General features: G+C 52.2%; 4 protein-coding genes across 5 annotated transcripts in view; 1 reads left to right on the top strand and 3 right to left on the bottom strand.

Moving 5' to 3' along the window:
* Window positions 1-263: 263 nt before the first annotated feature.
* LRRC73 (leucine rich repeat containing 73) lies at window positions 264-6,605 on the bottom strand. The gene is made up of 6 exons (XM_071548012.1): window positions 5,996-6,605; window positions 5,410-5,570; window positions 4,263-4,385; window positions 2,995-3,095; window positions 2,228-2,411; window positions 264-681 (listed from the first exon to the last, which is right to left on the bottom strand). Exons 1-6 carry the CDS (start codon window positions 6,265-6,267, stop codon window positions 611-613), a joined length of 912 nt encoding a protein of 303 aa, XP_071404113.1. The 5' UTR covers window positions 6,268-6,605; the 3' UTR covers window positions 264-610.
* Window positions 6,606-10,754: 4,149 nt separating this feature from the next.
* YIPF3 (Yip1 domain family member 3) lies at window positions 10,755-15,966 on the bottom strand. The gene is made up of 9 exons (XM_071576080.1): window positions 15,819-15,966; window positions 15,534-15,740; window positions 15,345-15,451; window positions 14,713-14,758; window positions 14,334-14,426; window positions 13,860-13,991; window positions 13,230-13,343; window positions 12,653-12,776; window positions 10,755-11,260 (listed from the first exon to the last, which is right to left on the bottom strand). The coding sequence occupies exons 1-9, from the start codon at window positions 15,906-15,908 to the stop codon at window positions 11,139-11,141; spliced, it is 1,035 nt and encodes a 344-aa protein (XP_071432181.1). The 5' UTR covers window positions 15,909-15,966; the 3' UTR covers window positions 10,755-11,138.
* A 6-nt stretch (window positions 15,967-15,972) lies between these two features.
* On the top strand, window positions 15,973-19,737 carry POLR1C (RNA polymerase I and III subunit C). The gene is made up of 9 exons (XM_071576069.1): window positions 15,973-16,085; window positions 16,168-16,239; window positions 16,727-16,834; window positions 17,373-17,505; window positions 17,625-17,744; window positions 17,955-18,107; window positions 18,284-18,433; window positions 18,967-19,083; window positions 19,417-19,737. Exons 1-9 carry the CDS (start codon window positions 16,017-16,019, stop codon window positions 19,533-19,535), a joined length of 1,041 nt encoding a protein of 346 aa, XP_071432170.1. The 5' UTR covers window positions 15,973-16,016; the 3' UTR covers window positions 19,536-19,737.
* Window positions 19,738-21,496: 1,759 nt separating this feature from the next.
* XPO5 (exportin 5) overlaps window positions 21,497-24,708 on the bottom strand; it is a 30,031-nt gene continuing 26,819 nt past the window's right edge. For both annotated transcript variants that reach the window (XM_071576056.1, XM_071576047.1), the window contains exons 30-33: window positions 24,367-24,474; window positions 24,056-24,193; window positions 23,732-23,896; window positions 21,497-23,189 (exon numbers count right to left, since the gene is read on the bottom strand). In XM_071576056.1, coding sequence (XP_071432157.1) covers window positions 23,049-23,189; window positions 23,732-23,896; window positions 24,056-24,193; window positions 24,367-24,474 — 552 coding nt within the window. In that variant the 3' untranslated portion in view covers window positions 21,497-23,048. The remainder of the gene's footprint in view (window positions 23,190-23,731; window positions 23,897-24,055; window positions 24,194-24,366; window positions 24,475-24,708) is intronic.

The following is a 24,708-nucleotide window of genomic DNA, read 5'->3' on the forward strand; positions in this document are numbered from 1 at the left end:
GGCGGCACCTGCCGGTGCTCCGGGAGCTCAGCGCCGCCTGCTCCGAGGGCAGCGTGTCCCTGCCTGTCCCCTGCCGGCCCCCCGGTCCCTACCTGTCTCCCTCGTCCCACCCTGTCCGCTGGTCCCTGCTGCTGGCTGCCCGTACCGCCCGTGCCTGCCTGCACCTGCCGATACCTTCAAGTACCCACCGGCTGCTGGCGGTCCCTCCGGTCCTTGCCGCCCCCGCCCCGCCGGGGTCGCACAGTGACGGAAGCGGACGCTGCTTCGAGTGGGCCACCACCTCTGTGACCTTTATAAAACTCTCATCGCGATAGCAGTGCAAGCGATAGAAAGGACATCTCTTATACACATCTGAATAAATACAGCCTGCGCCCTGCGGGCACAGCCGGGCGTGGGGGGCGGCGTGAGCTACACATGCGGCGACAGGACAATCACAAGCGGCCGACCGGGCGTGTGACAACACAGGGACGTGTGTAGAGATTTGCTCAGACCAGGCTCCGGCGCTCAGAGCCGGGCGAGGCGTCTGCAGGAGGTGAAATGTGTGACAGTGGGCTGGGGAGCCTCTCGGTGCACGGTGCTCCTCTCGGCGGAGGCAGGCAGGGTAGCCCAGCTACATCTCTGTTTCTGCTAAGAGGCTGTCACCGAGACCTGACGTCATCAGGACCATCTGGGAGCTGGAATCTGTGTCGAGAGAAGGAGAAAACCATGAGCCGTTTGGGCTGCCAGAGTACGACGGGGCCGTGCTCCAGAGGTGAGGATGAGGAATTAGAGAACCGCATGTGGGAAGAGAACTGCTGAGAGAAGCATGAGATTAAGTAGTAACTAGGCCTACTCTGGCCACGCAGCAGAACAGAATCGATGCTTGGAGAGGGGGAGAAAGCAGAGGCAGCAGGAAGAGCCCAGAGCAACACCAGCTCTGAACCCTCCCCACATGCAGGTGATACTGGTTGTGCTGGCCCAGTCGTGCCTGTACCCAGCCCTGCGCAGACCTTTAAATCTGCACTTATGGAGTGCCTTTTCAGCTAGAGAGACAGTGTCCAGGTAGGGCGGACTGTCAGGCTGCAAGTAAACCAAGCTCACACTGGGGGGTAATGCTGCCTTCCCAAGAGCAGGGAAGGCAGTGGGCAATCAGCCATGTTCCAGCAGCAGAGGCCTGGAAATTCTGACTTACTGCATAGCATGAATGGAGGGTTTGTGCAGCCCTTCCCTGCCTGCCTCAGGGAGGTGAGGGCAGCTTTCTGGCTCTGTGATGGCACGGAGCACCAGCCAGGAACACTGTGACTCCCCACACCGAGTGAATCAGATGCAAGGAGGATGGGCATGCATAGCAAGTAAGAAACTCAGCAGGGTACCAGCCTCACATCCAGAAGTCTTTTTAAACAGAAAAAAAAATCTGCTTTTTTCTGAATGAGAGTGAGGAGATGTTTAGTGGCAGTCTTAAACATTCAAAGCTGCTGCATGGGATCTCTATCTTGGGGATCAATTCTGGAAACTGGATCGAAAACTTGAACAAAACTGTCACTGAACGATTTTTATGGCTTTAACAACTGAGGATCCAGATGTTTTGAGGCTGATGGAGTGGTTGTGTTTGTCTGCTGTGGGTCTGATACAAGAATTGTGAGGCGGAAGGACAACTGAATGTAAAAGAATCCTCTCAAACCACCTGGATCACAAGGTAGACATGTCAATATACAATATCATATATACAAACTATACCAAATAGGCTACTGCTATCTCCATAATATACCTTTTTTCCATTACAAGGAACAGACAGGCTGTGGCACCTGGCTAACCCTTCACACATTTGGGATGCAGAGATAGGAATAGCTGATGCTGTGCAGAGTGCAGGGAGGTTCTGGAAGCGGTGAGGAATGACACAAGTTTTGGCTACAATATCTGGCAGAGGCCCCCAAGATCTTTAACGCTCCTGCCCTTGAGCTTTAAGACTTTGCATAAAGATTTCATTCCTGCAGCATCAGGGAAAATGCCTCAGAGGTACCGTTTCCACTCTTTGCAGCAGCTGCATTGTCCTTGGAGGCTGCCTTTCCACAAGCAGCTCAGCCCAATGCCGTTTAACATGAAGGTCACACCTGGAGGTTGTATGTATTCCAGTTCACAGGGGAAAAGACAGATCCCATTCACCAACCCCACCACAAGAGACCAGTGACATTGGAAACACCCCAGACACCCCAATTCCTGCCCACAGCCCAGCTCCCAGAGCTCTTACTGTTCTGGCAGATCCAGGGGTTCTTCTCCCTGGCTGTGACTTCGTGAGCCTCCGTCTCCTCCTCTTCCTCACCCTCTGAGAGAAGGTCAGAGATCTGCTGCTGCAGCTCGGGACTAATGTTGTTCTCCGCCAGGATGAGTGTCCGTAGGGCTGTGGGGTAGTTCTCTACCATGTCCAGCAAGGTCTGGTTGGAGAGTGAGATAACAGGCTGACTAGCAGCACAAACAGCAGCCAGGCTGAGCAGAAAGAACATCAATGCTCTGTCTCCCTGCAAACTCCAGCTCTCCTCTTCTACCTCTACCTTCCCTTGGCCTTGACCTCCCTTTGTCAGGCTTTATGAGAGACTTAGGACTTCCCATCTTTTCTGTAGGAAAAGCTGAGCTTGAATTTCCTGCTCTGTCTAAAGGGACTGCTGTACACCCTGTTGCTGCCAAATATCCAGCCTCATTCCCTCTTAACACTGGGAGCTGGGGCTCTGAGAGGAGAGCCTATGCTATTGAGCCTTGGCCCCCATATGTTCACAAAGCTTTAGCTCTGATCCTCAGTCAAAAATCCAACCCTTTTTACTTCTTCCAAGAAAACAGACAGGGAAAAGCAAGAACATGCCTGGGTCCAGGGTTCCCTCCCAACACTGGGAGGGAAGGGGGTGCTTGTGGACTCAGGGCAGAGGGTGGAGACAGGTGTAGGTCCTGGGGCCTCTACAGAGATCCCCATCCTTTGCCTCCAAGATGTCAGTGATGCTGTAGAGTAACTGTGGGCTTTCATACCTGGGCTGACTGGTTGGTAAGTCCTGTTCCTTCCAAGTCTAGAACTTCAAGGGTTCGACTGGAGGCCACAGCAACGGCGAGCATCCCTGCTACCTGGTCACCTGGGAGAAGCAAACCAGGGCTGTCAGCAGTGCCTGCCTTTCCCCATGTAATACCACATGCCCTCGTGGGCCTGAGACTGTCATGGAGACTTCCTCTGAGTATTTCTCCCATCAGACAACCTCCGAATCTGTTCCTCAGGGAGAAAAAAGCTGTTAACTAAGAAAAGAGACAAGGAAAGGTGCACCATTTTTGTGGATTGTCAGGGGGAACACGAAGGAACAGAGTGAAATTGGTTTTGTTCCCTAAGGAACCATATCTTCCCAAATCTCCTTCCTGCTCAAGGATGCAAGGGCCTTTAAGAGTCCTTGTAAGGCATCCCAGACACAGAATAGGGGCTAAATACTTGAGTATAGGGGAGGACTGGAGCCAGACAGAGGAATCTGCATCAGGTGAAGGACTGTCTTCCTGGAAAGGGGGTAAACTTTTGGATGGAGCAGGATGAGGGGCATTAATGATAAATGCTGGTGAAGAGACAAGACTTCAGTGTGTTCTCCTGACATTTCTCTCATGAGTACCAAGATGTCATACAGCTGTGACACCTTCAGAAATAAAACACAGACTGCTGTCAGGTAACACCCTGGAGTCTTTCCTGCCCAAGAGGAGGCACCTAGTCAAACAGAGGGCCTAGACGGAGGCTCTGTTTGCAGATGGGGTGAGGAGGGAAGTGCCATGCTGATGCTCAGAGAAGCATGGCCTGATCTCCTCCTCACCACCTTGCAGCAGAGCTGGAGAGAGTTTGTTTCTATGGCAACGAGTGCCAGGCTCTCCTCCTCCTCCCTGCTCCTCCAGGAAGATGAGAGAGGGAGCACGGGGACATACTGCATCTGCCAAGCCAGCTTTGGTGCACAGTTCTTCAGGAATAAGGGAGACATGGAGGGTCAAACATGACAACAAAGGCAGTGGAGCCGGCAAGGCACAAGCTCCTTTCTGCACCTCTCTGCACCCAGAGGGTGCAGAGCAGTGAGTGTGGCTTTCCCTACAGATGAAGGTGCCCAGCAGGGTGAACTTGCTGCTGGAGATCAGAAGGCAAGGAACTGCCCCATCCTACTGTTGATGCTCTACTGCCTCTAGAGCTTGGTCCCCAGCCACCCATGGTGCCAGTCACACAAACGCTGAGAGAGAGGAGTGCAGCATCCCCTGCTCCTCCTCCCTGGCCCCCAGCTTACCTAGAGGGTTGTAGTCCAGGTTCAGCACACGGAGCTGTGAGCTGTGAGCCACAGCAATGGCCAGGCGTCCCCAGCCTTTGCTTGTGATGCCTGGGTTGGCGCTCAGTGTTAGCTCTTTGAGGCCTGGAGAAGAGAGAGAATCCAAACCAGAGCCTTAGGATCACCAAAGTAGTCTCAAGAGAATTATTTCAGCTCACCAGTTTTGAGTTTGGGGGCCTAAGGGTTTGATTTACTCTGACAACTGTCATCACATATTTCAGAGATCACTGAAATATTTCTCTGCCTTCAGCAGTAGCCCTTCATTTATCCATTCTATGACTGCCTCATTTATTTGCTCTCCCAACCCGTGTCCTGCTTACCCTAAATAGCAAACACAATGGAAACAGGTAAGGGGTGTGTGAGATAAGTGATTGGGTGAAGCAGGTGGCAAGAGGTGACAGGCTGGAGAGAGAATAGGAAGGACAGAAGGCTCTGAAGCCTGCACCTGGAAAAGGTGACCAGCAGGGATAACAGCATCAGTGGCATTGTAAGCACACAGAGGAAGAGGTGCTGGGGAGCGGTGGAAAGCACTTAGAGAGTCAGAAGAACAGAGTGATATTACCTCAGCAAATGCCAGCTCTCAGCTTAACTGTTTCACTGGTCTCACATCACCAAAGATTATTCCCTGCAAAGACCTGAGTCTTGGCACTAAGGCTATGACCATGCAACTACAGAGTCACACAGCGCACCCACAAGCAGGGACCGTTCCCATGCACTGGCAATAAAGCCAAGTGCTGAGGTGGAGGCACACTTTATTTTATCTATAGTCACTATCAACACTCAAATGCAAAATAATAAATTCAAAGTCCAAGCTGTCACCTCCTCCAGTTTCAAATGCTCCTGACATGAACCAGAAGCAACCTGTTGGTCTCTGAGCTCCAATCTGGCAGCGCAACAGATCAATTGCAGAAAGCCCATGCCTGCCCAAGGGAACAGCTTCTTTATTGCCTGGCTTTTCTGCTTTACTTAAGTTGGGAAAAAGAAATTTTTCAGCCGAGGCAAACTACAGGGCCTGCCTCCTCCGGGACTGAGGACATACTGCCAAATGCATCTGATCTGTGTGAAAGCTCCACCAGTCATTGTGTAGCCCACAGCCCCTGGTGCTTACCGGACTTGGCCCCATCAGGCGGCAGGAGCCCACAGATGAGGTTGATGCCTTCATCACCCAGCATGCAGTCTCCTAGATCCAGAGCCACCAGCGAGGGGTGGATGGAGAGAGCAGGGTTGAGGAGGGCCAAGCCTGCATCTGTCAGGGGACTCCCATGGAGGCTGTGCAGGTAAAAGGGAAAATTACTACGGAGCCTTCTTCCTGGGGGCTAACTAACCTGACGGGGAGGGGGAAGCAGACGAAACGAGGTGGATGACAAACACTAACCCTAAGCAGGCCAAAAGTGTTGGGAAGCCTCTGCTGCGAGGATCAGCTGGCCGCTACGGTGGCCCTCCTCTCCCGGCCGGGACGAGGGGGTGCAGGGGATGCCAGCGCGGCAGGGGCAGCCAGGCTGGAGGGCCGGGACTGAAAGCCAGGGCCATGCCCAGTCGGTGGGGGCAGAGGTGGCTCCCTCCCAGCCAGGTGACGGGCGGGGGCTTATCCTGGACAGTGTCGAGGGCATTTTCCCTCCGACAAGACTCAAGTTCAGGGGCTGGCCCGGAGCTGCAAGTCCCTGAGAGAGCCGTCCCCGCCCCGCTGTACTCACAAGAGGGACTGGACGGAGCGGTTCGTCTTCAGGGCCTCGGCCAGCTGCTTGACGCGGTTGATGTTGGAGACGATGCCCAGGTTAAGGTTGAGCTGGGCGAGGGAGCGGGACTCGGCCACCCCGCGGCAGACATGCCCGAAGTCCCGCTCGGAGAGCTGGCAGCCCCGCAGCGACAGCAGCCGCACCGAGTTCTCCCGCAGGCTCTCGCAGATGTCCCGGATCTCCGCCCCCGACAGCGTCTCCCCGGAGATCTGAATGGACCCCGGCAGCATCTTCCCCCGGCTCGGGGAGCTCCCGATCCCGGGGCCGCGCCGCCCGGCCGCCGGGGGGGAGCCGCGCTGGGCGCTGCGGGCCGGGGCGGGCGCCGCTGCCGCCGCCGCCGCCGCCGCCGCCGCCGCTGCCGCTGCCGGGCAGTGCCGGCCCGGCCCACCGCGGTCCCGGGGGCGGCCCCGCGCTGCCTTCACCGGCGGCCGCCCCGGCCCGCTCCGCCCGGCGGCGCGCCGGGACCCAGGGCAGCCATCAGCGGGGGCTGATCCGCACCGGGACGCGGGGTCGCACCGCCCCGCAGCGCCGGGCGGGGGCCGGGCAGCCTACGGGTCCCCGCCCCGCTCCGCCCGCACCTGCCGGACCGCCCCGCCTCCTCCCGGCCCCGCTCCGCGCCCTCCCACCGCCCGGCCCTGCCTCTCCGCGGAACGGGGGGGCGCGCAGGGCCCCCATCCCACCCCGGCATCCCCCGACATCGTCGGTCCCGACGCCACTCGGAGCCTGCGAGCAGCGGAGGCAGCGCCCGATGGCACCTGCCTGCTGCCCGGAGGAGGGGCCGGGGCCGGGGCCAGGGCTGCTGGGGCTTCGCCCCGGCGCAGAGGGAGTACAGGAGGGGAGCGAGGGTGGGAGAAGCCTCCCAGGGAAGGGCTCCCCCTGCCAGTCCCGCTCCCACCTGGGAAAGGGACCATGACGCACTCTGGGTGCTTGGTCTGAGGAACTGCGGTGTTCCGTGCCCTCCGTGGCGTTTATGCTTAAACCCGTTGCACCTGGAACCTGTGCCCACGGCTTAATGGCGAGGGCGGTGTCAGCTGCTCCTTATGGCCGCGGAGCCGTGCTTGGAGAGTTGGGAAGGGTCACAGGCTCCGTTCTCCCTGAGCACAGCCTGTGCCCTCAGCCTGACCTGGGGTGTGCGGGGCGTATCCTGCCTCCTGCGCGTGCACGGGTAGGTATTTGTTCACTTCTCTCCTCTCCTTGGGTAATCCTGTACTTGGAGAGAAATAGGAAGCAGGGCCCCTGAATTTTCAACTCCACTGAGCTGTAAAAGGAAGCCAGTGATGTGGAAATTAGGTTAAACCGCCTAAGTAGGCAGCTTTCTGCACGTACCTAATCTGGCTGCTGCATATAGCAGTGCTAAAGTGAATTCCAGCCCAGTGGATAACACTGGGACAAACCCAGGTTCCTCTGCCTGGTTTGAAGGCCAGGGTGGGGGAGAGGGGATGGAAAGTGAAGGGAAAAATAGGATGTGGTGGGGAATGTGAATCGATTCTCCTCCATTGGAATGGAGGACCAGATCACCTGAGCTGAGAGTGCAGTTGGGTCCTGAATGAGGCAAGGAGAGAGGCAGATAGGAAGCTGGACTCATGTCAGGTTTTAGAATTTAGCTGCAGCATCTAACTTCCAGTGTAGGTATCACCATGCTCTTGGAGTAATCTGCTGCTGTTCTCTAGAGCTATCTACACACCCCTTTTTCTTTGCAATGCATGACCTTGATCCTGCAAGATACACCAAGAACAGACCACTGGCCTGGCAGCTCCTCTGTGCTGGTGTATGAGCAGCAGCTGCGAGCATCCAGCTGTGGTACAGCTGATGGCTTTCACAAAAGGAGCAACTGATCTCTCAGGTCACATCAAATGACCCAGGTGAGAATGGGATCCTACATGTTGAAGGGCAGTGGGGGCCAAAGGCTGGATCTGAGAATGGTGGGCAGGGGGTGGCCAAGAAAATCCCAGCTGCTGCTGCATACAGGTCAACTGGAAGACTATGCTCAGTCTCACCTCTCAATTACCTCCAGGCACTAATCAACCCATGCCTTTTTAAACAGACTATTATTAGAGAGGTGCTTCAGGAGAGCCCCTGGGACTTGTCCCACTTCCACTGACAGCAGCAGCCCTGAAACACTGATGGAGATGCCCTAGTGCTGGCATCTTCACTGCCTGTTGTCAGGAGCAAGAGCATATTCAGGAGACAAGCATCCCACCTTGCTTCATGCTCAAATACATTGGAAAAAGTGGCACAGGAGCTAACAGTCCAAAGCTCTGGTTCCCTAGACCTAGTTAAGGGCCATGCAGAGGGGACTTTGGCAACACTATTTTGTGTAGAACTAGATACTGCTTCCTTGTCATGTGCAATTACCCAGCAGGTATTAAGAAGGTTGCTTATTGTTTACCTCCTGGAAGCACAAAGACTGATGCCATTAAGATTTCACAGAGCTACCCTCACTCAAAAGGGTGTGGTGATGGGGGAGATTATTTTAAATTTTCTGCAAGGGAGGAAGGGAGAAAATTATTTTAGATTTGCTGCAAGAGGTGTGGCAGGAAATAAAGGCAGAGATAGTCTTGCATGATAGGATTGCAACGCTTGTCCTGATAACTAGAGAACTTGGGTAAGCGCTGAGATGCCCTCCCACAAGGACTTTACTAAGGCTGCATGCTCAGCATGCTCCCTGGAACTGCAACATGCACACATTTCCCTGAAAAAATGCGTCCTTCTCTGTCAGCAAAAGGCAATGCTGAGGCTCTCAGTCAAGTACTGAATTTCTGGCAGTACAGAGCAGTTCAGCTTCCAGCTGCTGCTGCAGAGAGAATTAATCTGGGCTGAAGAACTGGAGCAGAGCAAGCCCCACATGTTCCAAGAGAGTGGTTGGTTGTCACCTTGTTTGTGTCCCCGGCTGACATGACACACAAGGGGAAGAATGAGGAGTTCACTTGCTGCTCCCTTCTGTGCTTTGAGTGAAAACGCAGGACACAGCTTCACCCCCCTAGCTCAGCTAAGTGGCTCAGTGTGGGAGGGGAGTACAGCTGTTCTCTGACTTTCTCTGTAGATCAGCAGTGATAGTTTGGTGCAGAATGATTTTTCTTCTCAGCTGGACTAACTCTAGTGACAACTGTCTCTGTTTCTTCCCCCGCTGCCTGTGCTTCCAGAGTTTGGACCAAGACAAACATCCATTGTAGGCTGGCAGGGCAAGAACGGTGAATTAGAAACCAACCTCCCACAGAGATATAAAGAGGGAAATACCAGAATTAGCATTACAAACTAACACTTCCATTTTTTCAAGTTTCAAAGTAATAGAAATTCTAGGAGCTTAAAGTGGTTCTACTGGTCAAAAAACCCTGTGGAGACTACTAGCCCAAATAATTAACAATTCCCCCAAATAACTTGCTCTGACTGCTGTTCTTCTTCCCCAAAGAGGGGGAGGAGCAGGCAGGATAGAAAGGGGAGAAGAGAGTGAGGGAACATGTCTATTATGCATGTGATTGTTAGGTTCTTGCTAAGGGAACAAACTATGAATGTGGGAATGAGCAAACAGTGGAAAGTAGGTCTGTGACTGAAAATGCTCACAACCAGAGACATTTTTGTTTTAACTGAAGCAGATGACCAGCCTGATGATAGTACTGGCACTATATTACTCTTTCATTGCACCTTGGCACTAGTCTGAATGCCACTACAGCTGCACCCTCTCCCCTTAATATAAACAAGAGACCAAAGAGAGCAGTGCTGACATGCTCTCTGCCTTGTGCACAGCTAGTATGTGGGTACGCCAAGAAAGGGCAACATCTTGTGTTTTTTTCTCTGCCTGAGTTTAAGGATGAGCTTCTCTGAGAGGTGGCTTCTCTCCTAGAAAGGGAGAGAAAAGGCGCAAGCTTTCCACTCTCAGACCAGTAAAAGTTAAGAGCAGAGAGGGAAGGCTGAACTGCTCCGTTGTGAGTTACTACAGCACATGTAAGCCCAGCCTGGGCTGCTCTGCTTCCCCATCCTTACTGGAGCTTTCTTGTGTCAGTATGCTGGAGATAAATGTGCCAACTCCATCTCCACGGCACACTCTCCTACGTCTCCCTTTGATGGATGCACTGGAGAAAAGTTTGCCAGACCCTCAAGGCTCAGGAGTCAGAGAAATAAGGCCTAGACTCAGCTTGAAAAGCCAAGCAGTACACAGCAGATGGGGTGTCTGGGGGAGCAGGATGCCACTCCTGCTCTGAGTAATGAGGTGACAGTCCCATTGCTGGGAGGGCCAAGGGCAAGCAGCACAAGGGTGGGCTGAACCAGCCTCTTAATAGAAATACCCACAGAAGACTATGCACAAACATGCTGCCCCTGCATGGCCCAGAGAGCAACATGGGCAGAAGGGTGTTAAGAACAAAAAGTGCTGTGAAAGCACAGGGACAGAAAGATTTCTGATGTATACAGGAGAAGGGATGGTGAGGCGAGATAGCAGCTTGGACCAAATGAAGAGAGAGGGATCAATCTGGAACATGACAAGGAAGATCATGTGGTTAAACATTGTGCTGTCCTGAAAATCTCCAAAGAAAGTGAAGTTCTTATGCCTTTTGGGTTACAGAAAGGTGCCCAAGACAGGCCTCATGTCACAGAGCATTTGAAGCAGGACAGCAAAAAATTGCAAAGAATCCTGCTTTGAGTCTAGAACAGGACAGTGAAAGTTGTAGAGACCCAACATCACTCTCCCATTAGACAAGCAGGCTCAAACATAAGACATCACTCAGCACCAACATCAATTTAATTCTTCCCTCTTCAGGACAGGAACAGGGCAGATACTCCTGGAGTTACATCAGCAAGTGGAAAGAGGGCTAAGGGACAAACTGCGCTGGGAAATCCCAGCTAAACATGCAGGCAACAGAACCACTCTTCTCATGACAGCCCAGACCTGGGTGGGGGAAGAGTGTAGTTCTTCTGAGTCACTGAGGTGCGACTCACCTCAGCTGAGTCCACTCAGCCGCCCAAAACTGTAACCCAAAGGACAGGACCAGGAAAACAAAACCAAGTAATCTTCTTGTTGTTCTGTTCTGTTCCTAAGAGGCAGCAGGTTACTGTGGCCCTATGCAGCCCCAAAAGTAGTGAAGGAAGCGAGTCCAAGTCTGTGAAACTACAGGGTCAATGCAATGGCTTTGGCTGTTGTGTTCAGTACAGCATTGGAAACAACTGGAATGTCTCGGGCAACTCTCTGAAAGGGTGGCATGTTGGGTCCTTCAAATGCGTCCAGAATACCTGCAGAGAACAGAAAACAGTGGGGAGAGGAAAGAGTTAGTTCAGATAACAGCAAATGGCACATTTTGTCTTGCTTTTCTCTCTGGCCAGGGAGTGGTTGATGGTGGCAGGGCCCAGGATATGCACAGTGCTTGCAGACCATGGGAGGAGACCACTAGCCCCAAAGACTAAGCAAGAGTAAACACTGCCATCCAAAAACCACAGGGTACAGACCAGGGCTTGTCCTTGGGGTAGGAAAACTCTATGTTCCCAAGAGAAACACAGATCCTTTTGCTTTGAGGGTGTCAGATCCAGTCCCCTGCCATCTGACCTGGGATCCCACTGCCAGAAACGTTGCTCTGCTGAGACAGATTGATAAAATCCTGTTCCTACTTCATCCCAGCACAGATCCTGCTCTTAGACCAACTGCTTCCTTTTATTCAGAGACACACTTGCAGACTCACATCAGGAGCTGCAGCTGGGCTGCAATATGGAATTTTTATCACTGCAATGCAAACATAGACCATTCTTGGCAGCAAATACATGTCCCGATGCCTCAAGTTCCTGTCAATTAGCCTCTCAAGACTCATCACCAGTCTTGGAGTGCCTTGAAGAAAACTGCTTGGAGTGTATTTTAATCTATTTCACCTGCCAAAAAAATTGAAGATCTGAGCTCAGAACCTTGGCCATAAGAACAGATCAAAGAAAAAAGCGGATTTACATCTAGAAGGACTTGTAATGAATGCTATGCTATAACCCCTAATTATGCAAGTATATCTGAAATATCATCAATGGGTCTGGCTACCTAAGCTCATAAAGAGGCTTGCAGAATCACATATTTAGGGACGTGGAAGCTCTCTAGAGATGAGGTAGGAGAAGACTTTTGTGGTTTTTTTTTTAAAGGAGGTTGAGACTTTGTTAGGAGAAAACAGCCACAGAAAGGGATTTGAACATGCATAGCCAGGTGAATGGTACCAACTGGGGAAGAGGCAGCTTCTGCAATCTGTGTTGTACAACACAAGATAAAAAAAGGTGTTAAAGAAAGAAGGAAAAGTACTTATCACACATTTCCTGATCAGAGAAAAGCAACCTGACTTCAGCAATATTCAGGAAGGGGCTGGACATCTATGTGCAAGAACAGTCATTTCATTTGGGAAATAATAAGGGTCCTGCCTCACAACGTGGGTCGTAAGTGCTAAAACTCAGGGCACAGACAGCACCCCATTGTCTACCTGCTGCCCTGCTTTTAACAACTTCCTCTAAAAAACTTAGTGCTGATCATTCTTGAGCTGGGAACTGGCACAGATGCCCTAAGTACAGATCTAAACTGTCCATCCTTTCTCTCAGAGAGAGCAAAAAGCAACATCTCTTTCCCTGCATTTAACAGGATGTCTTCATATCTCCTTTGCTTACCTTCTACCACCTTGTGGTAAGCAAAGTGCAGATAGAGGAGGAAAAGCATATGCAGAGCAGCAAGAGTCCCACACAGGATGAGCCGCTGGGTATGTCCCACGGTGCGGGATATCAGCACAGCAACCTAGGAGAGAGGTGGAGATCAGAGACAGGGTAGCTGCTACCTGAGCCTCTCACACTGCAGTCAGGAGCACATAGGAGGATGGGCCAAGTAGGGATAATCTGTGGCAACATTAATCTGAGTGTTTTTCACAGACTTCACCAATAAATTTAGAGTAATTGGACTTTGTGTTGGGTAGGTGAACCTTGCTCAGTCTTGCCAAGAGTGCAGGATGCCCAGGCTTGGTGCTGCAAGGGAGTAAAGCTCCCACAGCTCTTAGAGTGGATAAGGATATTAATCTAAGTGGCGCCCCCATACACCGGTGGCCGAATCATGTGGGAGCATCAGGCTGTCCTTCACAGCAGCCTGACTGGCTGTGAAATGAACTGCCAGGCCCAAGGAACTTTCAGAAACCAAGCAACACCTCCCTCATGTTTTTTGTCCCAGGAAGAGGACCCCAGGCTGCCTGTCCCTTACCATTCGTAGTGTGGAGAGTCCTCCAACAACCAACCAGAAGATATAGAAGAGGGAGTGGAAGTGGATATTATAGGTGACAAAGAGAGTGATGCAGTGTCCAAAAAGGCCATAGCCCTGACAAAACAAAAATGTCCATGTTACAAGTGTCAGTCTCACACAAAGGGCCATTGATCAAGAGCACATACAGCCTATTCCTGCAACACTGCATCAAGACAAAGTCTCACAAACCACTCATTCAACATCAAAGAGTCAACCAGAAAACAATTTTAAGAGCGTCTCACATTCAGATAGTCTGTCTGAAGGATTCACTATCATGTCAGAGATTGAAACAACTTGGGAAACAGGAAACATTCTCTGATTCCAGAGAAATTGGAGTCTCCTGGGTTTTTCCCACCAAACTCTCATATCAGGAAGTGCAAAGCAGGATGTGTGAAGAAACTGCCTCCGTGCACTATTGCTGTGCCTGGAATGGGGCAGGTCTGAAGAGCATTCTGGAATTCCAAGTTGTCCAAATGCAGTTACCTAGGATCAATGATCTACACGGACTTTTCATGTTCTTTGGGACATGCTTGGGCTGCAACAACACCATGCAGCCAATGTGCATCTCAAGGCAGTTTCACCTGTACATACCAACAGTGACAGCATCTGCACCATCGTGATTTGCGCATTGCACAGATATGCCAGGAAATACATGAAGGATGAGACGCCCAACCAGTAACCAAAGCAGGTGCCAATGGCTGTGCCCATCAGTGTGCCTTCCCTCTGTGGAGAGAGCATCAGGATGAGGAGAACTCAAAGAAGTGACCTGCCAGCACCCAAACTGCACCTTAGAAGCCCAGAGCCTTTTTAGGCATTATCAAATAGCTGGATAGCAGTGTTCAGGGGGCCACATGACCTACACACTACTTCTCCCAGCAGCACAGTGTCAAGACTTTGTGGTGTGTCCTTCCTCCTACCCCCAAACCAAAAAGTTCTTCCTCAAATCACCTGTTTTTCAGCAAAATGCTTATTCAGTTATGGAAGGGGTTTCTTCTCCATTTTTAGTGTAATTATAGCAATCCAGAGCCCAGTCAAACCACAACTTATCAGCAAAACTTGACGTACAATGACGGTGTCCGAGGTCTTCATTCCATGCAAAAGAATTGCCACCAGTGTGAAAACCAGCATGAGGGGTCCGTACAGCTCGCCTGCAATCTTCTGCAGGAGGAGACAGATGTGGGAAAGTTTGGTTAGTGCTCCTGAATGCCAGGGTCCCCACCAAAAGTGATGTGAGAAATGTCCTGGATGAAGTTTATCACCGAGGTTATTACCTCAGCTTAAGTGAAAGTACATTGAGGTTGGAATGACAGGAAAGGGATCACCAGCATTTTCAGAGAGATGAACACCTAACAAACTGAGGTCATTAACAACATGGACTACTTCAGTTTTACAAGGTGGGACAGTCACTTGGCCCTGGAGTCTGATTCAGCAAAAGGGAACTCACCTGTGGGAAATTAATCATCTTCACAGGAATCATGGACTCCAGGAGCCTGCATCACAGGAACACAGGTAATGACAGCAGCAGCAGGAAGGACAATAGGATGGTTAGCAAAATACTTCATAACTAAAATATCCTATACACCCATTATCAGTATTTGCTGCTCTGTTCACAGGCCTTGGGGGACAAGATTCTTTCTAAAGGGTCACACGAAGTCACTAAAGAAGAAAAACCCTACTGTCAGTGAGTCAACTTTGCTGGGGGGATAGATTCGATGAACATGTTTAGGGATCCATCCAGGGTTAAGAGATCTTTGACAGCACAGCAGGACGGAAAGGCAACTTTTCACAAAGGCTCAGAAAACTGCCCTCTTGGACTCAGCTGTGTTGCAAACCCAACAGATGCCACACAATGGAGCCAGATGCCCCAGAGCCCCCTCTCCTGCCCCAGGCAGCAATGCCGACCGACAGGGCTGCCAGCACAGCCGCGGGACCTCTTTAGCACAGTGTTTCCCCATCCGTGCCCCTTCCCGAGGGGCTGCCAGCCCAGCCCTGCTCGCTGGCCTGGAGGTGACGAGACAGCCCAGGCCAGCCCAGCCTGGCCCAGCCCGCCTCCTGCCGCCCCCGGGCCCTGCCCACCTGGCTCGCACTTGGACGGGCTCCACATCGAAGTAGGGCCGCAGGATGTCGATGTTGGCATAGAGGCTGAAGGCCCTGGAGGCTTGTCTCTTGCCCACCTGCCACATCTGCGGGGAGAAGGGGGCGGGCAGCGGCCGGGCCGGCAGAAGGGGTGCCCGGGGCCGGGTCGGGCCGAGGGGCCGCGCTCACCTGGTCAGCGACCTGCCGGCCCAGCTGCCCCCGCAGCCCCTTCATGCCCAGGAACTCCCCGTCCTCCTCCTCGCCGGCGCCCGCCTCGCCCTCCGCCTCCTCCTCCTCCTCCTCTTTCATGCGCTGGTGCATTTCCCCCATGTCCTCAAAGCTGGAGCCCGACGTGTCGTCCATGTTCTCCATGTCGATGACGGCGGAGCCGCCACCCTGCGCCGGGGCAGACACAGCGTCAGCGCCCGCTCGGATCAGCCCCGCCGCCCGCGGCCCGACCCGGCCCGGCCCCACCTGCATGTTGTCCTCGAAGCCGCCCCACTCTGCCGCGGGGGCGCCGCTCCTGACGCTGCCGCCGCCGCCCGCTGTCCCCTGCGCGGCCATGGTGCCCGGCCTGGCCCCGCCGCGCTGGCGCGGATGGGCGGGAGCGGATGTGACGGCGAAGGCCGCGGAGGCGCTCCCGGTGCCGCCGAGTGCCGCCCCCTCGGCGCGATGGCGGCCCCGCGGGGCGCGGACGAGATGCGGGACCGCGTGGTACTGGGCGAGTTCGGCGTCCGCAACGTGAGTGAGCGCGGCGGGGCCAGGCGGGGCGCGCCCGCAGCACGGACCCCCTCACAGCCCCGCCTGTGCCCTCTACTCGCAGGTCCACACCACCGACTTCCCCGGCAACTACCACGGCTACGAGGACGCCTGGGACCAGCGGCGCTTCGAGGAGGTGGGTGAGCTGCGCCGGCGGCCGCGGGTGCGGGTGGGTGTGCGGGAGGATGCGGGTGCCTGCCGGGGGTGCGGGTGGGTGTGCGTGGGGATGCGAGCCCCGGCCGGGGGTGCGGGTGGGTGTGCGGGGGGATGCGAGCCCTGGCCGGGAGTGTGGGTGGGTGTGCGGGGGGATGCGAGCCCTGGCCAGGAGTGTGGGTGGGTGTGCGGGGGGATGCGGGCCCGGCCGAGGGTGCGGGTGGGTGTGCGAGGGGGATGCGGGTGTCTGCCGGGGGTGCGGGTGGGTGTGCATAGGGATGTGGGGGGTGTGCGGGTGCCTGCCGGGATTTGCGTGGGCGTGCGGGGGGGATGCGGGTGCCTGCCGGGGTTTCCGTGGGTGTGCGGGGGGATGCGGGTGCCTGCCGGGAGTGCGCGTGGGTGTGCGGGGGGATGCGGTGCCTGCCGGGGGTGCGTGGGGATGCGTGACACGCAGTGGGCGGCTCCTGCAGGCGTTCCGCGTGGACGTGATCCGCGAGGAGGGGGACTCGCTGGAGTTCGACATGGTGGGCATCGACGCCGCCATCGCCAACGCCTTCCGCCGCATCCTGCTCGCCGAGGTACCGCTGCTCGAGGCGAGGCTCGCCTGGGGATGCCGGCATAAGACTCGCGTGGTGGGGAGCGGGGAAGTTCCAGCCTGATGTCAGCCCTTGCGGACAGCTGCAGGGTTTGGAAGAGAAGCACATGTTCATTCCACATGTGTGCTAGGAGCCCAAGGAGAGCATGGGCCTTAGCAGTACCACCTGTTGGCTTAGGGGTGCTGTTGGTAGTGTCTACAGGTCAGGCCTTTGGACACAGCTGTGTTGCAAAGGAAACAGAAGCCACATAATGCTGCCAAGTAGTAAAAGGTTAAGGTTGCCTCAAAGCCCTTTCTCTTGCCCTTCACCTCTTGTAATTCATTGCTTAAAAAATGGGGAAGGGGATATATGGGGGTGTAAGGGTATATTGGGTACCCCGCTTTGGCAGAAATAGAAATACCTCTGAAAATACTCTGCATGGCAATTATTTGTGGAAGAGGAGGGACACTCTATCTGGATAATCTCTTGGCATGTAGTTCAACTGTTGTCTAATGCTGACTTCATCTCTTGTCTCCCTGAGGTGCCAACAATGGCTGTAGAGAAGGTCTTTGTGTACAACAACACATCCATTGTGCAGGATGAAATTCTGGCTCATCGGTTGGGCCTCATCCCTATCCGAGCTGACCCTCGGCTCTTTGAGTATAGAAACCAAGGTGAGAATCTTGGACTGGATAGACATTTTGAAGGTTTCCTTCAAAGTAGGAAGTCAGGGTCATGTAGACTGAGCAGAAGTGTGATCTCATAGAGGCTCATGGGTTTCTTCCCTTCCCAGGAGATCAAGAAGGCACAGAAATTGATACTCTGCAGTTTCAGCTGAAAATAAAATGCAGTCGAAATCCTCAGGCAGCCAAGGAATCATCTGATCCTGATGAACTGTATTTCAATCACAAAGGTGAGATCTCTCCTAAAAATAGGTGCTGTTCTCTTCTTTTTTTTAGGTCATGCAAGATAAGGTTTGGGCTGTTCTCTTTGTCCTGTCTGCGCACTGGGAAAGAGCTGATTCCATTCTGCTAAACTTGCTTTTTGTCATCTCCAGTCCTGTACAGATCAGTGACCTGCTTTGAGACAGCAGCTGGCTGACACTTGTGGCTTCTCTTTGCAGTGTACAGTAAACATATGACATGGGTGCCCTTGGGGAATCAGACAGACCTTTTTCCAGATGCTGACTTCCGACCTGTTCATGATGACATCCTCATTGCACTGCTGCGACCTGGGCAGGAAATAGATGTGCTTATGCACTGTGTCAAGGGTATAGGTGAGTTGAGTCCTGGGGCAGTGGAAGGAGGAACATGAGTGCTTGAACTAGGGCACTGCTCTGTGAAGGGGAAGGGTGGAGAACTGGCTTTTTCCCTGGAACTTTAGGCCCTGACATCCTTCCACTCTTGTTCCCCGAAGCCTGCTCTCATCCTTGACTCTTAACTCTTCATGCAGGTAAAGATCATGCCAAGTTTTCTCCTGTGGCCACAGCCAGTTATCGACTGCTTCCTGACATTACCCTCCTGAAGCCTATTGAGGATGAAGCAGCTGAGACGTTGCAGAAGTGCTTTTCCCCTGGAGTCATTGAGATCCAGAATATCAAAGGTACTTTTTGCCTGCTCTGAGTTTGTTCCTTACAAACTTTAGTGGAGACTGATTGGAGATTAGAGCCAAACATTACAGAGACAAAACCACATTGTGGTGTTGCCTTGCTGGTCAGCAATGGCTAATGCTCTTCTGAGCCTGGTTCTGTGGGTGAGTGGCTGCCACATGCATGTGTTGGGTGATGAACTAGGATCTCCCTGAAACGCTGACACTGGATACCTGTCTGCAGAGCTCTGCAGCAGCTGACTGCAGCTTCCAGTGCTGTTCAGTTGTAAGGCTTGGTAGTGAGCTTACTTCTTCCAGTAGCTGAGTGTGGAGAAGACTTCTTGTGTCCTTCCCTGGGGTATGTGCAGGCTTTGTGTTTGGGTTAGTTCTGCCATGCTGGAGTTTCACGTTGGGTATGTGCTAATTCTTTCTGTCAGTGGCTTCCCTGCCTTTTCTGATGGGGGAGTGCCTGTTGAGGGGTAAGCACTGGCAGTGACCACTGGGCACCCATCTGCTGCAATTTGCTCATATCATCTTTTTCCCTTTAGGAAAAAAGGTGGCAAGAGTAGCCAATGCACGGTTGGACACATTCAGCAGAGAAGTTTTCCGCCATGAGGGTCTGAAAAACCTTGTGCGCCTGGCAAGAGTACGAAACCATTACATCTGTAAGTGTCCTGTTCCCCCCAGAGCCCTGCCTGGTTTATATAAATAAGCAGAGATGGGCCAGCATGTATGGCTGGGTCTCTGCCTCCCCCCAACCTTACCCCTTCAGCATGCATACATTCATGTTCCAGTGGGTAACTACTGAGGTTGTGGTTTGGTGTTGCTTTGGGGTTGGGGTTGGGGTTGAATCTGTTTTGTGCTTCCTGTTGTGAAATGTGACCTATTTGGCTATGGGGATCTGCCTTTTGTCACAAATGTGGTGTAAGGGAAGGCAAGGGACAGAAACATGGAACCAAGTGTGGTCTGAAGCTGTGCTGACCTGTGTTTCTGTGCAGTTTCAGTGGAGTCGACAGGTATCTTGCCTCCAGATGTGCTGGTGAGCGAAGCCATCAAGATCCTGATGGGAAAGTGTCAGCGTTTCCTGAACGAGCTGGACTCTGTGGCTATGGAGTGACCAGGCTGTTGCTGGAAAGCATATCCCTGCCCTGCTGTTCTGGACTTCCTGCATCTGCCTGTAGAGGTCATTCCTCTTCCATAGGCAAGAAGCATGAAATGGGGCTTGCCAAGAGTCCTAGAACCATCTCTTTGGATTTGTTTTCTGTTGGTAATGAGCCTCAGTGAGATGTGTTGGAGTAAAAGCTTTTCTTTAAACCTGTCTTCTTCTGTGCTGTTCACAATTGTGAAACATAATCCATGGAGAAGAAAGTGACAGCAGGTCTAAAGATGAGTAATAGCATTTATTTTAGATTGTATGTAGTATGTAAAGAGGCCTGATATGGCCGAAGGGTAAAGAACTTCATAGCAGGTCAGTGAGATTTAAGAGGTTGTTATCTGTGCAGGGCTGTTTTGCGAGTTTATCAGGCCAGCTCTGGGGTAGTTAATATGGTACAGAAAAGGCTGTGCTGTCAGAGGACTGGAGAACCTCTCCTGTGAAGAAACTGAAGGTTTGGATTGTTCAGCCCAGAGAACAGAAAGTTTCAGGGAGACCTTATTCTGGCATTTCAACACATAAAAGGGATTGTGGAGAAAAGACTTTTTGCCAGGGCCTGTAGTGACAGGCTAAGGGGCAACAGTTTTGAGCTGGAAGAGGCTAGACTTAGATTGAACATAGGACATTTTTTACAGTGAGGGTGGGAGGCAAGTTGGCAAATAGGTTGATCAGAGTTGTAGATACCCCATCCTTGGAAGTGTTCAAGGACAGGTTGCATGAGGCAACCTGGTCTAGTGGAATGTATCCCTCTCCAGGGCAGGGGGGGTTGCACTAGATGATCCTTGACAGTCCTTTCCAGGGAAAAAAAGTCTGATTCTATGATACAGCACCTGGCTTCTTTGTGCAAAGGTGGGAATTTAAAACAGGCTCTGTGAGGACTGGCTCTCCCTTCTCAAATATCTCAAGGAAAGGTGTTTCATCCCAGGTGCTAGATTTGTCTACTCCGTTCATCCATTCAGTGACTACTCTTAGGCCTGACTTTGAAGCAGAACTGGGTAACAGAGGGCAAGTGACAGTCAAACACCTCTCCACCCTGGAAGGACTGGCAAGATAGTGGTGAGCACTAATGTTATTCAGCACCAGATAGATCTTGGCCTGTGAGTCTCCCGACAAGCTAATGAAGGGACTGGAATTTCAGAAAATGTCTGGGAGTAGTGGTACGTCCCAGTTGCTTAAGTCAATCCACACTATCATGGCAGAATTCACTATAGCAAATGGTGCTTTTTCTCTACTTGTTTCACTGGGATACAATTACTTAAACTGTAAACAACGTTACAGGTGTTAGGTACAGGTGGCATCCTGGCGCCAGTCCCAACCTGTCCCATGTCACTGTACTGCTGCAATCCCATGCATGTGTTGGGTCTGTGTATCACAAGTTACCGCTATTTGTGTGTGTGTGTCTGTGTATATATATATGTATATATATGCATGTAAATAGATACACAAGATACTAATATTTATATACACACCCACGTATATATGTGTCTCAATATACTGCTCTTTCCAGCAATAGCTGGGGTTGGGTTTGCAGGCTACTTCAATAGCATATGCACCTCTCTGCTATTGCTTCACATATGTCCCATCCTGCTTATAGAACACACCCTGGAATAGCCCAAGGATTTTGCTTTGGCAACATGTACCCCTCAAGCTGCAAACTGGGACCCAGAATTAATAGAAACTAGCTGTGAGTGACATATAAGTACTTTAAAATGCAATTTTCCCCTCACCTTCTAATTTAATTAACGTAGTCTGGAATGGTTCATCCCCTGCCTGATAATGTATGTTGACTACCAGCAAAGGTGCCCCCTGTTTGGTAGCTGGAATAAGGAGTGCTGAGCAATCCTTAGGCAGGCAGGCTGGGCAGACCAGAGGCCTCAGATCTTACTGAAAGAGATAAAAGAATAACAATGAAACATGACACTGTGTATATGAAACTGGAATAGCTTTACTGACATTCAGAGGTGTAACACAACCAGTTCAGAGACAGCTTCGGATTTAAACATTCCTACAAAAAAGGTTTAAAATCCATTTTAAAAAACTCCCTTGTGTCTAGCATGAAGTCACAGAATGTTAAAAATATCCCAACACAATAAATACACCCAGCCTTTGCTAGAGCCAGGAGCCATGTTAGCTCAGAGGTTAAAAAAGTTTGAGGCCAGAAGGAAAGTGGAGAGTGCTGGTGGAACAGCAGGGGCAGGAGGGTGAATGGATTCCAAAGGCCTGCTCTTCCTCTCTGCGCTCCCATGCCTTCCAGCGCCAGCTTTTTTGTCCAGTCTGTCCTTGTGGAGACACTACTTCTCCATCTACTAGAGTTTGTTACTTGTTCTGTCTCCTGGATGGCAAAACTACCAGGTAGTGCTCTGGACAGACCCTCCCAACTGCTGTGCTAACACTAGGATAGATTGTGTGAACTATTCATCATGTAAGAAGAACCAGCTTTGCAGACTGGAGTGACTTCATAGAGTCCTACCTCATTTAAAACCCAGTTTCTGACCTGGCTCCCCCCTGTGAACTGCAGTATAAATCCCACCCCTCCTGTCCCAGCATGAAATTCTCCAAGAAGGACCAGACTGGGTAAAACCGGGCTACTGTCACCTCCACTGCACCAGGACAAGGAGATCCCTTTTGGTTTGCAGGTGCTTCAGGTATTGGTCCAGATTTTGTGTACCCTGCACTAGCCAAGTTCTAGTCTACAGGGCATGGTAAAATGAAAAAAAAATAAAAATTGTCCTGCTCCCCCTGAGAGATGTCCAAGAAAGGCTGGCACAAAGCAAAAGCCTTCCATCTGTCTCTGGGTAGAACAAGCTGTATGATCATATCTATACATATACATGTATACATATGTGTGTGACAGTGTCTGCCTCTTTCTAGAGAGCAGCTGCACCTTAGAAAGGCTGATCTCGCGGGAGATCCTAGAGCACTGCTGGGCTTCCTGGCACACAGCCCTCAGCCCAAGGCTCAGCATCCTGGAGGGAGACTGATTCACCAGAGTACCAGTCCACTAGTGCCAAGAGCTGGTAAGCATGACAGGAGTGTACGATGTGTTCCCTACAAAGCCTGGCTACTAGCACCCAGAGGAAGATTAGGGTAGCCCCTTTCACATGGCACACTACTCTGCCTTTTGCATTAATCCTAAACCCCAAGGGATGAAGAGGTGGAGCAAGAGCAACCCAGGGCTGTAAGATGACCAGGCTTTACCTCATGGAGACTATAGGCTCAGCTCCCACCTTGCAGAGTAGCAGAGGTCTAAAGATGCTCATCCAATGAAGGGAAAGAAATGAGGGGAAAAGCTTAACAGACCAGTTCAAATGCCACTGCAGGCCCCACCCCAGTGTAGGGCAGAGAACGGGACAGGACCCGTAAGGGGCTTTATTCAAATGAATGCTTGTGGAGGTGTGACAAGGAGAATCTAATGTGCTTACTAGGAGGAGAGACAAAATATAAGGTCAGGGAGGAGACGGTTGCAGCATCCCAGGCTCACGGTTCAAAGAGTATGTTGAAGCTCTCTCCATCCTCATTTTCTAGCACATCTGTCTCCAATGATGGCTTCACCTTTTTGAAGAGAGATGGAAGGTTCCGGATATGAACCTCCTTGCGGAACTGCTCCCCAATGGGCTTCTGCAGAGGACAGATAGACAGGCATCAGTCACTACTGTCTTCATACCACCACTCAGCTCAGGGGCAGCCTGCAGATCAAAGGTAGATCCCAGGTTCCGAGCAACCCTTAGACCTGGACCCTGTGCTTGCATTTTGAGGAGTCTTAGGCCTGGCCTTTCCCAAGTGCCAGGGCACTGAGGTAACATACCAGTTCCCCAGCTTCTAATGCAATGCCAAAAGCTCCAACACCACCATCCTCACAAAAGTCCAGAGATGACACAGCAGCCTCCCTGAAACATTTTATCACCCTGTTCCCTTGGGCACCCTTGTGCAAGGTACCCACTGCCTCTCAGTCAATGGCTGTTGCTAAACGGGCTGCTCAGTCTGTGCATGTCTGCTGTACCTCCATGTTGAAGAGAGGCAGAACAAACACTAAGAACATGCTGCAACAGCCTCCTGGCTGGGAAGGGGGATGGTTGGTGAGAGGCAGGCCACACCCCATCACTTCTGCAGCATACAGTGTGAAATGAAACAATTTCATTTTCCTCCAGGACATCACCTACCCCAATGCAACCTGTGATGAGGCGCTTGAAGTGATCCTTCCGGCGCTTGTCTGCCACCTTCTGCAGTGTTGGGTTGAGAAGCTTTGAATCAAACTGCTCCAAAGAGTCCAGCTGGATATCTGGGATCTGCTCCATCACTGCCTTCAGCTCAGTGTAGCGAGGGCGCTGCAGGAAGAAGTACAATTAATGCAGCTCTGCTAGGCAAGCAGCCCTGCCCTCCTTGGGGGAGCACAGCTCCTCTGCCCCTACCCAAGCAGGCATAGGATTACTTTTCCACCACTCCCCAGCCAACCTCACATTTGGATAAAGGACAGAACTTCTCACCAAGGCCTCGTAGATCTGGAAAGCCAAGTTGACAAGGGCTGCCATGCAGCCATCGTGCTGCCCGTGTACCTGTAAGCCCCTCAGCACACTTGTGAAAAACCAGGACACGGCATCAGGCAGGAGGTTTCCTGGAAGCACCTGGGGAAGAGGCACTGTCAGCACTGAAGCAAGATACCGATACATGGCTGCATTCCTGCAACAGCTTGGTCTTCCTGAGGGAGAAGGTGCCCAGTTGTCATGCTTCTCACAACATGAAGAGCTTCCTCTCCCAACCCTGCCAGAACTAACCCTTTTTTCCTCCCAAGAGGTACCTGTTTGAGCAATGGCCAGCAAATCTGTGTTGTGGTTCTTTGGCAGGACAAGGTGTCCTTCCAGGAAAGGGATGTGTAGGCAGTGATCAGCACTGCAGTGCAAACATCCTGAAAAAGTCAGAGAGGACCAGTTAGAGGAACTACTTTCCACTTCCAGTGTTCAAACCTGCAGGGAGCCAAGAGGCAATCGAGACACCCTGCAAGAACTCCTAAGGGCTACCTTCTGAGAATTCTGCATCCTGCTGCTGCTCCAGCTGAAGGTGCTCAAAGGCACCCAAAGGCAGCCAGTATGCACCATCATAACCATGAGGGACCGATGTCAAGCAAACCTGCTCCCTTCAT

This window comes from Pithys albifrons, chromosome 2 (genome assembly GCF_047495875.1).
Source record: "Pithys albifrons albifrons isolate INPA30051 chromosome 2, PitAlb_v1, whole genome shotgun sequence".
NCBI lineage: Eukaryota > Metazoa > Chordata > Aves > Passeriformes > Thamnophilidae > Pithys > Pithys albifrons.